Source organism: Lepisosteus platostomus, unplaced genomic scaffold (genome assembly GCF_059453375.1).
Source record: "Lepisosteus platostomus isolate fLepPlt1 unplaced genomic scaffold, fLepPlt1.hap1 Scaffold_184_H1, whole genome shotgun sequence".
NCBI classification, from domain to species: Eukaryota; Metazoa; Chordata; class Actinopteri; order Semionotiformes; family Lepisosteidae; genus Lepisosteus; species Lepisosteus platostomus.
This window is the reverse complement of record NW_028291565.1, coordinates 45,040-57,613: the sequence shown is the minus strand read 5'-3', so window position 1 is coordinate 57,613 and position 12,574 is coordinate 45,040. Positions and strand designations below refer to the sequence as shown.

The 12,574-nt window shown below is 36.0% G+C and overlaps 1 protein-coding gene and 1 pseudogene across 1 annotated transcript; both read right to left on the bottom strand.

Annotated features, from left to right (window-relative positions):
* Window positions 1-224: 224 nt before the first annotated feature.
* LOC148636275 (olfactory receptor 4E2-like) lies at window positions 225-1,819 on the bottom strand (annotated as a pseudogene).
* Window positions 1,820-8,319: 6,500 nt separating this feature from the next.
* Window positions 8,320-9,361, bottom strand: LOC148636274 (olfactory receptor 52B2-like). Its single transcript, XM_088623522.1, has one exon. The coding sequence runs from the start codon at window positions 9,359-9,361 to the stop codon at window positions 8,423-8,425; it is 939 nt and encodes a 312-aa protein (XP_088479648.1). The 3' UTR covers window positions 8,320-8,422.
* Between the last annotated feature and the right edge of the window lie 3,213 nt (window positions 9,362-12,574).

Sequence of the window (12,574 nt, the reverse complement as noted above, 5' to 3'; positions counted from 1 at the left end):
AATCCCAAAACAATTTGCATTTAAAACGTTACCCGCTTCATCCTTGGTGAAAGTGCACCATGTAACCAGATAGAAGTAATTATGATCAGGTCACATAGGAGATCAGGCAGAGAAGTGAGGAACTGCTTCACTGATTGTACTAAGGCCAGCCCTTAGCTAGGCTAGATTTTGTAAACCTGTAGTGGGTTTTTTTCAGGCTTAAATTAGGCTTAACACTCCAACTCTCAAGAACCACAAGTCTGAATGGCTTTGCTCTTTGTATCAGACTGTTTGTTACTCAAACATGTGAAAAGTATTTGGAGGTATGTGTAAATAACAGCACTTACAGACTATACAATAAGTGTTGGAAATCAAAGATCGGCATCGTGGTAACCGCAGAACCATAACAAAAAGCACAACTATCATAGTGATATTAAGTATCCAAATCAAAATAATAATTTTTAATAAACAAGCATTTGTCATAATTGCACGGTATCTTAAAGGACAGCATATGGCTAAATATCTATCATATGCCATTGCTGTCAGTATCAGCAAAGAACCAGCCGCATACATATGGATAAAAAAGGCCTGGGAGATACAGGAAGGATAACTTATTGTAAGTTACCAATAAGTCATGCTTATTGGTACCCCCCATCAACTTCGTAAAGCCAGTCCTGTAACCCTGTCTGTAGATGGCTCTGTACTTGAGCTCCAATCAAAATTGAAAAACCTTGGGGTTATATTCGATTCTGGCTTAACATTCGACCCACATGTACAGCATACTGTCAAAACATCTTTTTTTCACCTTAGAAATATCGCAAGACTACGCCCTATGCTATCATTAACTGTGGCTGAAAAGCTGATCAACATATTTGTATTCTCTCGAATTGACTACTGCAATGCTCTGCTCCCTGGGGTATCTAAATCTACTCTGAACAAGCTGCAGTATGTCCAAAATTCAGCAGCCAGAATCCTGACCAGATCTAGTGCAAGTGTTCACATTACTCCTATCCTGGAGTCCTTGCACTGGCTTCCAGTCAAATTCCGCGTAGACTTTAAAATCCTCATGCTCACCTACAAGGCTTTACATGGCTTGGCACCTCAATACCTGTCTGAACTTTTATCGCCCTACTCCCCACCTCGCAACCTCCGCTCTTCAAATTCTGCCCTCCTTACTGTCCCCCAAGCCCGTCTACATTGTATGGGCGACAGGGCCTTCTCCTGCTATGCCCCCAAGCTCTGGAACTCCTTGCCCAAGGATATTAGAGAGTCACCTTCTCTAAACTCCTTCAAATCCAGACTCAAAACCCTCCTTTTCAGAAAAGCCTTTACTTAACTGGTTCCATTCTTCACCCCTCTGCTCTTCTTAATACCATCTTCCACGGTCTCCTCTATTGTTATTGTTGTATTGCTGTAATTATAATTGTGTCCTGTCTTGTGAAATTTTCTTATTTATTGTTGTAGTCTTCTTATTTATTGTTATTGTCATCCTGTAAAGCGCTTTGAGAAGCCACCTTTAAAGGCGCTATATAAAATAAAGTTTATTATTATTATTATTATTATAACTTATTGACCTGGAATCAAGTAAAATTTCTTTCATTAACTGGGGAAATAAGGCAGTGGCTCCCATTAGATCATTAATGGGGAGATTGAAAACTAGTAGATACATTGGTTTGTGTAAACGTTTCTCCATAGCAATTGTAAGAAGGATTACAAGATTACAGAAAAGAATAATACCATAACACAACATTCACAAAATGAATGCAAGGTAGACCCACCCAGGAGGTATGTTAAAGCTTTCCAGTGACAGAAGAGAGGTGACATCAGATGAGTTATCCATAGGTATAATATTCTAAGGTACTTCCTACAGGAATCCTAAAAAGGAATAGCAAAAAGTTAATTATTTTGATTAGTTTCTAAAAATATGTTTTCTTACAAAATAGAAGCCAACCTTTTGAAATATGTATCAAATTTACAAGTATTTCCCTCCCCAAGTTTCAATATCATGTCAATCAGAAAATGTTTTGGTTATTATGTGCTTTTTCTACTTTTTAACATTCAAGAAAGAATGTGTGAAAATAAAGAAAACATTTAATTGTTTACCATCATGAAAAGCCAATCAGGTAATGTTTTCTTTTTCATTTTCAATGTGGCAAGTAATCTAATTATCCCTTTATTAAACCTTAAATGTTACTTTAGAATTATTGTTATTCATGTAGAAAGTATTCTATATCCTAACTGTAAAAACAAAACCAGTATAAAATATTGCTGAAATGCTGCTACCTTATCTTTATTCCTAGTAAATTCCCAGATTTAGAACCAAGGGACTGGATATTTCAACCAGTATGAGTATTTAAACACTTTTTGGAGGAAATATGATCACAATATCAAAAAGATCAAATACACAGGACTCCACTAAACTTAAATAAACACAGTGAAACTGAATTCTTCACAAATTACAAATTGCATATCTCAACATAGGTGTAGGGACAAGGTTAAAATGCTAAAATGTAAGTCAGCTGCCCATGATCTCAACTTAACTTAACTGTTTTTGTTTTTGGATTTCTGGTACAGTAAATCAGGACATACCAGACTTAAACATAACAATCATAAAATAATGTAAAAATATGAACAACAACTACAGTATTTCACTAGTTTTTCATATGCCTAGCTTGTTGTATTTTGTTTGTTTTGTTGTAAAAGTTTAATGAATAAATTTGTTAAAAATACATCTAGAGTATTTCTATCCTGGAAGATTTCTTGTGGCACTAAGGCTTCTTCTTCAATATGCCTGTTCAAGGTTTACTGGAGCAACAGAAAGACTTGTGTGAATCAATACTGTGAATAATTTTTGCATTGATAAAAACAATAATAATAAGTAATAATAAGAATAGTAATTCTTATTAACAGTAATAAGTAATAGTAATAATAAGAAATAAGTAAAGACTCTTAAAAATAATGTTGAAATTCTACCAAGGAAGAAAAAACTGAGGGGGTAGAATTTAAGTTTAATCTAGAAAGAGCTATATACTTTACTTACTGTACATTTGTAATTAAGTAATTTTGATTTCCGTTCTAGATCCAGGTTCATCTCTTAATGTGTGAATGACTCTCCACTGCTCGGCAGCTACAGTATATCTTATTTCACTCAAGGGCAGCCCTAAGGAATCACCCACAAAATAAAAATTAAAAAATATTTAGAATGACATAAGTGTATATGTAAACAGCACAGCATACTACTGGTCAGCAGTGAGCTCTCCTGGCTTTTTTTGTGGTTATTGTTCTGTTTGGTTACTCTGCTCAAAGTAGATTTTTTTTCTCTTGATTAATGTGTGAATGGCTCTTAATGGCTTTGTGGCTCTATTTTTTATTTCACTCAAGGGCAGCACAGAGGATTCCCCTACGCTCCTCGACCAGCCTGTTCCTCCTGCTTCTCTTTCCAGCGCCTCATCACCTCCATCCCTTGCCTTCCTACCAGCAGCGCTCATCTACGGCCAGTCCTCACAGGATTCAGCTGCTCGCCAAACATTACATGCTGCCATTATCGTCCCTCCCTCATCACAAATCCCACCCTCTCCTTCCTCCGCGGCGAATTCTCCAAGCAGCCCCTGCCTCACACGTAAATGTCCCCACCGCAGTTTATATATATCTGCTCCTCCTTCTCCTGGATCGTCTCCCATGATTACAGACTGGACCGTGGCAAGCCTTCAGAATGCTCCGAAAACACACCGTCCGGGTCAAAAGAAATGCTTCCAAAAAGTTCTGTTTTCACTGCATCTATCTGCCATCTACAAAAAGCAAACTTCGATCCTACAGCATTCCCCAGCACCCTCTGGTTACATCACCTGCGACGCTGTTCTCCCGCCTATGCGAGGACCCGTACGCTGCAGTCGTGGCCTAGTTGTTAGGGCGATGAACTGGAAATCCATCGGGGTCTCCCTGTGCAGCTTTGAATCCTGCTGACTACGGCATCACCCTCACGTCGTCATGTGCCTGCACAGCAAAGGAGAACCATCGTTCGGCTTAAGAAAAAAAAGAGAAGAAAAAGGAAAAAGAAAATATGAAGAGAGAATAAAAAAAGAGACAAGAAATGAAAGGAGAAAAAGAAGCGGGGCTTCCCGTGCCTTCGCCTGTCATCTTCTGTTGTCTCATCCTGCTATATGTTCGTCTGCATCTCTCCTTCGACCAACTCACACCTTCACTGGGCAACTTCACCCTGTTCTATACCCAGCCTCCTTCTCGAAACCCTGTTCCCCAGGTCCCAGGCCCCAGGTCCACACCTCCCGCATCCCCTTCCTCTCTCTTTTTACTTCTGCACTCTCCTCTGTCTTTCCCTCCAGCATCCAACGTGGCCCAAGTTCCACTTGTTTGGCGCCTTCGGCCCCGGTTTCCTCTCCTACGGCCCCAGCTGCTCCTGCTGCCATCACTATTGCCCCCAGTTCACCCAGCAAAACTACCTTCAGCACAGCCAGCAGGTAGCCTGCACCATTCCACACCCCCTGCATCCAAAACAACTTGGTATGCTCCTCCTCATCTTCCAGTCAGCAGTTGTCCCATGTCTTGCATCCCTATGCCCGGCGTTAACTTCAGCCCCGGGTCCATTCATCTTGTCTCCGCTGCTACTGCGGCCATCTCCTCGGCCCTCGGGTCTGTCAGGCATCCTACCTCTGGCCCAGTCAGCAGCCAACTTGCATCTTGTGTTCCTGTCTCGTTCATGTTTCTATCCCTGTCCAATTCAGCTCTGCTGCTACCAGCACCACGTCCTTAATGTCCGTACAGGTAATTCCTATGTCTTGTCTCCATGTCTCGGCTTCGTGTTCATTTTTCTTTTATCCTCTTCTGCTACCGGTGCCACCTCCTCAATATTTGTGCAGGTAAGTCCTATGTCCCTATTTCATCCTTGTCCTTTTCCCCCATGTCCAATCCACTCCTGTCTTGTTCAGTCAGCAATCGTTCTATGTCTCATGTCCCTGTCTCTTTGCGTCTTTATCCTCAATGTCCAATTCAGCCTCAGTCTCATCCCTCCCGTCCTCCATCTCTATCGCTATGCTATTACACATTTTACATTATCCTATTTCAATGTCTAGGTCAATGTGTGGAACTAAGCCCAATTGAAGTGTTATGGTAACCTGAACCAAGCTGTCCATACAAGGAAACCCTCTAATGTCAGTAATGTGAAGCAGTCAGTAAACTGAGCTTAAATCCATAAATATCTATGTGAGAAACTGATAAATAGTTTCACAGAAAAGATCTACAGTAGTTGACATCATTTCTGCTTAATGAGGTGCCATTATGTACTGGATCTAAGGGCTCTCTTACTCATATGTACTATTGGATAATTTTGTTAGTTTAATAATCCAAATAGATTGTATGTCTTTGTGTTTCATGCTTGATAAAGTTATACATATATTCTATACATATATACATTAAAATTTTATCTTTAATTAAGAATTCTTTGAAGATATTACATTTTAGGCCTAAAATATACTGCATGGAAATACAGACCAGTCTATGGATTAAACAAATTTTTTCTTGGCACTGAATACTAATGATCAGCTGAAAATTCTCCTGAGAAATTTGAAAACTACACAAAGGGAGCTGCTGCAAAATCAGTAGTTTTTTTTTTTTTGCTTTATTCACAGCAGCTCTAAATCTAGTGAATAAGACTAAAGCAAGAAGAATATAAACACATTCCTTAAAGGGTAAATCTTTTTATTTATTTATTTATTGTGTTTGTGGCGTCTTTTCTCTGTGCTGAGTCTAATCAAAGGAGATCTTTCTGTGTGGTCTGTGTTACTCGTTGTCAGGAACTTCAGCTGTCAGTTTCCTCTTTGAGGCCACTCAATTAGCTTCAGAACTGGAGCCAGAGATGCTTTCTTATTGATTATCGTCCTTCAGCACTTGTCAATAGCCCCCTACACATTCAAAATACATGCTTATGTTGTTATTTCAGGGCCCAGTCCAGAAAGTTAATTCTATTGGGTTTCAATACCTTGTGATTGTTTATTGATGACTTTTTGTATTACCACAGTCAGATGTGACAGTGGTACTTAGAATACAATTGTAAGAGCAGTTCTGTATACAGATGTGGCAACTCTCTTCTGAGTATGTGGGTTCACATTTTTGGTGGCCTATTTTAAAAATAAGCTAGGCTTAAACAATGCTTATTAACATTAACAATGCTAAACATTGAAACAGAACAATTACCTTTTGCTGTCTTCATCCTTAAATTAAATAAATATGTATAATATTGTAAATATTTTATAATACTTCATTTATAAGTATGTTATATTACAGTATACATAAATATAATAAATATTTAATTAAATAAATCCAGTGTGATTCCTGTAGAACATGCAAGACCCAAAACAAAATCATTATTCCTGCAAGTATTCCACATTATTATTATTATTATTTCTTACACTTGTATAGTATTTTTGTGCACACCACTCAAAGCACTTTACAGGTAATAAGGACTCCCTCCGCGACCAGTAACTCCCTCCTGAATGATGCAACATTGTTTTTGGAATAAGAAGACACTATATTTTTAGATCAATAAAGTTCAGACTCTAATATTCAAAAGAGTTTTAAATTCATGGTGCCAATTTTTTTTTAAAATATTAAATATAATTATGTTTTGTGTGAGTAAATATAGCAAAACAAAGCTTTTCTAATATGTTCTAACCTAAGATTTATCTGACTTTTCTAAATGTACTGATATTACAATATTGTATTCTTGACGGAAGTTGCTGTTCCCATAAAAAATTGTATTTACTGTGCAACATATTTGTTATGCCCACTAGCAACCGTATTCTATCCTATAAACAACGTATCCCTAAACAGACCACAGCTATGGGTAATTCCGGCAAGCGCCAGCACACTGATCAATTATCCAATCACGACACCACACAAACCCTCCACTTCCCGGGATATTTAAACCTTCATTTCCCTCAGGTCTGTGCTTGGTATTAGCCCCTATCCTTGGAGCTCCTACCTCACTGTTGTCTATTGAGACATTCTCTTTCGGATTGAAACTCTGGTCTTGGAATATTCTACCTTCGTCCCTCGACTCCAACTTCAGCCCAGCGACTTGGATATTAAGCCTTTGATCCCCTCTGACTGAAACTCTGGTCTTCGATATTCTACCTTCGTCCCTCGACTCCGACTTCAGCCCAGCAACATAAGTAGACATCGATCTCCTCTCCCTTTCACCCTTTTTTCCGATCTTCTGAAACTCTCAGAATAACGCACAGGGTCCTTCCTCTACCTCGTGGACAGTGCATTTGTTACAATATTGTGCTTATGTTGTATCTTTAAAAAACAAATTAGCACTGATCTAAACTAATCTTTCTCCTTCACCTGATGACTCTGTGAATGTACAAGCCCCAGTCAACATACAGTAAATATGCATACTGAGTAACATTTTAAATCATTGAGGATGTCTTGTTAAACTGCTTTGCATATTGAAAAGGAACTCACGAATAATTAAAAAATCTTTAACCTTTAATCTTTAGCCTTTAGTATCAGACTCTTTTTTTTAATTGTTTACAAAATAAAAGAACAACAGTTCATAATATTTATTTTGAGTTTAAAAACTGGAAAGTGAGCAAAATGAATTAGAGCAAGCAAACAATAAGTGAAATCTTCTGACATGACATAAATCTGCTACATATGTTTAGTGTTTAATTTTAAGATGTATATTAAATAGGATAAAGATACAATATAAACCAGAATGTTTATAAACATTTTAAGAAGTGATTTTGAATGATAAAAGAAAGTCATTGTTTTAAATCACTTAAATCTTGATGGAGCTGTTCCCATAAAAAAGTGTATCTACTGTTTCAAAAAGTATGGTAAATAAATAAGCCTTTCACCCTGTAAATTCAAAGAAGTGCTACATCGTTCCTCTGGAGATCTGTACCATTTTCAGCAATGAAAAAAAGTACACTATATCCATATTTCTGTTACAAAGATACAATATACAGGAATATCAAGTTATCATCTCGGCTGCCTACCTGCAAAACTGCAAAATTAACGAAACACAATTTTTTAGTGCCTTCTAAAATATATATTAAAATAATAAATAAAAATGAAATAAGCAAATGAAATACACTAATTTAAAATTTGAGTATAGGAGCTTAAGTATTGCTGTCTTGTACCAAGATATTATAAATATTATATATATATAAAATCACTGTATCGAATACATTTGCAACGCAAAATGGAAGACAATTAAAGAGATTTTGCAAGTAAGAGAAAGCTTGATTATTATACAACATAAGTTACCACTTTACCATTACAAAACATTATGTAATGTTTGAGTGTTGATAGTGGTCTCTCCTCAATAAAATGGACACAACAAATTTTTGAAGAATGCATTGGAACTCATATGTGATTAAAACGTTTTATGGATTTTTTGTATTTATCCGTCCAACACAATGATCTAGAAGGTTACAACTTTTTGTCTAAAAATCAATGGTATTCTTGTTCTGATCTCTTTTATTTTCAGCCCGTAAATTATTGGGTTCAGTGTTAGAGGAAATATTAAGACTAAAACGCCAACAACTTTAGTCAAATATGAAGGGGTCTTCTCAAAACGATAAGAAAGTATTTTGTAAAAAGATGTAATTTCTAAAATGACAAATGAAACTAAATGTGTGGTGCAAGTTTGAACAGCTTTGCTCCTCGCATCCGAGTGCTTGTTCCTCAGACATGTGTAAAGTATCTGCATGTATGTGTAGAGAACTGAGCCTAAAGCCAGAGCTTGCACCACAGCTGTCAAAAACAGCCCATAGATGTTATTTATGCTGGTGTCAGAGCAGACAAGTGCAACAAGAGAAGGATTATCACAGTAAATATTAGATATTAGTGATCGACATCGAGGCAACCGCACAACCAAGGACAAAAGAACGGTTATCAGAATAAAATCCACAGACCAAAGCAGTATGATCATTTTCATTAAGTAAGAATTAGTCATGATAGAATTGTACATTAAAGGTAAGCATATTGCAACATACCTATCATATGCCATTGCTGTCAGTATCAACACAGAGCCTACAGCCCAAAGGTGAACAAAGAAAGCCTGGGTGACACAGGCCGGATAACTTATTGACCTGGAATCAAGCAAAATTTCTTTCATTAATTGAGGAAAGAAGGCAGTGGCCCCAATTAGATCATTGACAGGCATATTGACAAACAGAATGTACATGGGTTGATACAGCTTTTTATCCCTTGCAATTGTGAGAAGGATGACTGAATTACTCAAAACAATGATGCAGTAACTTAGCATTCCCAGACAAAATGCTGGATAGACAACATTGGGAGGTATATTTAATTTTTCCAGGGACAACATAGATGAGCTGTTGAAGGAGATGTTATCCATGTGAATATAGTTGCAGGAATATTTTTTGTAGAAGCTGGGAAGGAAGACAAGAAGTCTGAATTTAATTTTGAAGCATACATTTATTTTTCATAAATACTGTATTTGTAAGCATTTAGATAATTTTCTATTGATTTTAAGTCATATTCTGAGTATGAAAATACAAAAATAAGGAAAACAAGGATAGAAGTATCTTAAGTAATACAATTTTCTTGTCAGGGCTACTTAATGTCTAAGGATATGATCAGCCTATTTTCCACAACATCTTTGTTTTTGTAATATGTGAATACATTCTAAAATATTCTCATATACCTTTAATGCGAAGAGCAGTTGTAAATCTTGACTTCTCTGGCCTCTAATACAGTGTTGTTTGCTCAACAACATTGATTTTTTTGTTGTCATAAACTTGGTAGGATCCTGTATTTTTAAAGAAGATCCTGTATGTAAGTTAAAGAAGCAGACAGCTAAAAAGAAAACTTACTGTATAGCAAGTCTGTAGGCACATACCTGTATTGAAGGTATTTTTTCCAAGCTTTACTGCAGGCCTTGGAACAACAAGAGCTACTGGAATTCAAAATCAGGAACTGTTAATTCCAACACATGCATGTTCTCTGATGACATGTTTAAAAGCATTACCTTAGAAAACAGCCCGATTTCAACTGCTTTTGTTAAGCAAGGTTGTTTGTAACTGTGTGACTACAGAGCAAGAATACACTTATTGCTGCAGGTAACTAGTTATTTTGATAAACAGTATAAACATAAACAGTATGATATTCCTTGTGGATGTCTATGAAAAAATTGAGCACGTTTTTTTTACTTAATCTTTAAAAATAGCTTTTTTTGTTCTTTTGTATTTTAGTAATCAAAATTTAATCTAACAGTACTTGAATTACCCATAAACAAAGTGTTAACGTATTTGGATTGTTTGCATATTACTTACTTCACCGTTTATGGTTTCATTAAATGAATTGCCAGATGAAGCTTCATTTGAAGATTAAGAGGCTAAAGATCTGTTGAGTCTCAGCAGATGTATTTAATTTCCCATAAAGACCATACGTCACATCTTTAGGGAATTAAAAAAAGGTGTACAGTATGAGAATGATACAGTATATAGATGTTTATAATTAACTACCAAAGGATGCTAAGCAATGATTACAAATAATTCTCAGACAATTATTTCTTTATATGCGGTTAAACAGAATGTATTTATCTTGAGAAGATCAGTGAAGTGTCTGCTGTTTAGCATTTGGTGATTTATGCTAAAATATTTATTTCAAATTCTGTATTTACTGTATAGGAAGAAATGATTACAGGAATACACTTCGTTTTCCTGTTTTATTTCATGCTTATATTTTTGCTACATTTTAGCTTTTTCTACATAGGAAACTTGTATGAAATCCTCTTTGTGCCTTCAGACTTTAATTTTAACTCAAAATGTACAAAGTGTATTTCAAATATCTATTAAAAGGTTTATTAATTTAGATATTATATTAAAATGTTGGTAATGTAAGATGTAGACTAAAAGGTTAGTTTACTGAACCCAACAAACTTTCAGAAAGCAAGGCATTGTTCTCTTGTACAGTAGGCCTGGATCAAACATTTTTAATCCACTCTTCATATTGTATCACGTGATGATTGTCAAGCCTTGAATCCAAAGCTAAGCTTGACACAGAAACAGATGTACTGAACCAATACTATCACCAGTATCACCAATGGAGATAAAATTCTGCAGCGCACAGTCTTTTATTTCTGTTTTTCATCATCCTGCTTGTCAATATATTACAGATTTCCTAATGCCCTGTTTTATCGGTCATTTTAAAACAATGAGAATATTAACAAATGTGATGAGCCCATTCTGTCAATATACCTCATTTAGTTTTAATATCTAATCCATCTGACCATTCCATCCAGCCATTTTTGACATCAAAAGAGTACCAGCTTCAGATTATGCACTTTGGTAGCCTTTTTCTCAGTTCCATAACCTATTGTGTCAAAAAGTGGAAAGTGCACTATGAAAGTATAATGAGTATATTTTATGTATAATAGTATGGATAGTCTTAAGTGTATATCCTTAAGTGAGAACATGAAACTCCATAACTACAAAATCCCTCAATATTTTGCTAAATACACAAACACCTTGCTTAAATATTTAGGTATTTTGTGAGATCCCTGGTTTCTTTTTCTCATTATACCATACAGACAGCATTTGCATTTAGCACTAGAACTACCACAGTGGTTATATTTGTCATTTGTGCTTGTTTAAAATTTCATTTACCCCCATATACAGTAGCATTGGTTGAAAGGTGCTCACTCCAGGTCAGATACAATTATGTACTGTTCTTTCTCCTGGTAAGGGTCCTGGCAAACTTAAACCCACCCCACAATCATACAGGGTACACTAGGACACCACCCTGTACAGTAAATCAGTACTCCACAGGTCACATACATACAGTACACATTCAAGCACACGGGGACACATTAAAGACACGAATTAACCGGTCCAAAATGTTTTTGGAAGCTGAGAGGAAAACAAATCACCCAGAAAAAAACCTGTATGAAAGTGAATTCACCTTTGTAAACAATTATTTGCATTTGTAATTTTTTCATCTCTAAATTGAGAATCACTAATGGTTTCTTTTCATCTCACCTCACAACAGCTACTGTTGCTCTGCAAGAGGAGTGTGAGTAATAGCAGATATTCTCCTCTTGAGATACCCAGACATCAACTCATTAAGCTTTATGACACACTATGAACTAACTCCACAGTGTATTGCAGGTGTTAGAGTGCATTGTGATTCTAGTGCAAGTACAATATATTTTCAAATAAATCTTAAAATGTTAGGATTGAAGTGATGTTAATCTTTTACAAGTGGCTTTTCATGGGATGAGCCCCTATAAACATGCTGTGTAACATTTTAAAAATGTAGGATTGCCTGGGCTTGTTAGACTTCTTTGCATAGTGAAAAACACCTTAAGAATAAAGGAAGCGAAAAATATTTTTATTCAGCCTGACATTTAAATACCTTGCAAAATTAAAGACTGCAGTGCATAAAAACATCATTTTATTGTAAGTTAATAAATTGCAATAAAACAATGACACAATAATTAAAAAAGAACAAAAAAGTGAAATCTTCCATATCATTTTATTACCCACAAATATGTTTTATCTTTAATTTTTAAGAATATTAAATTGGACAAAGATACAATCCAGCATGG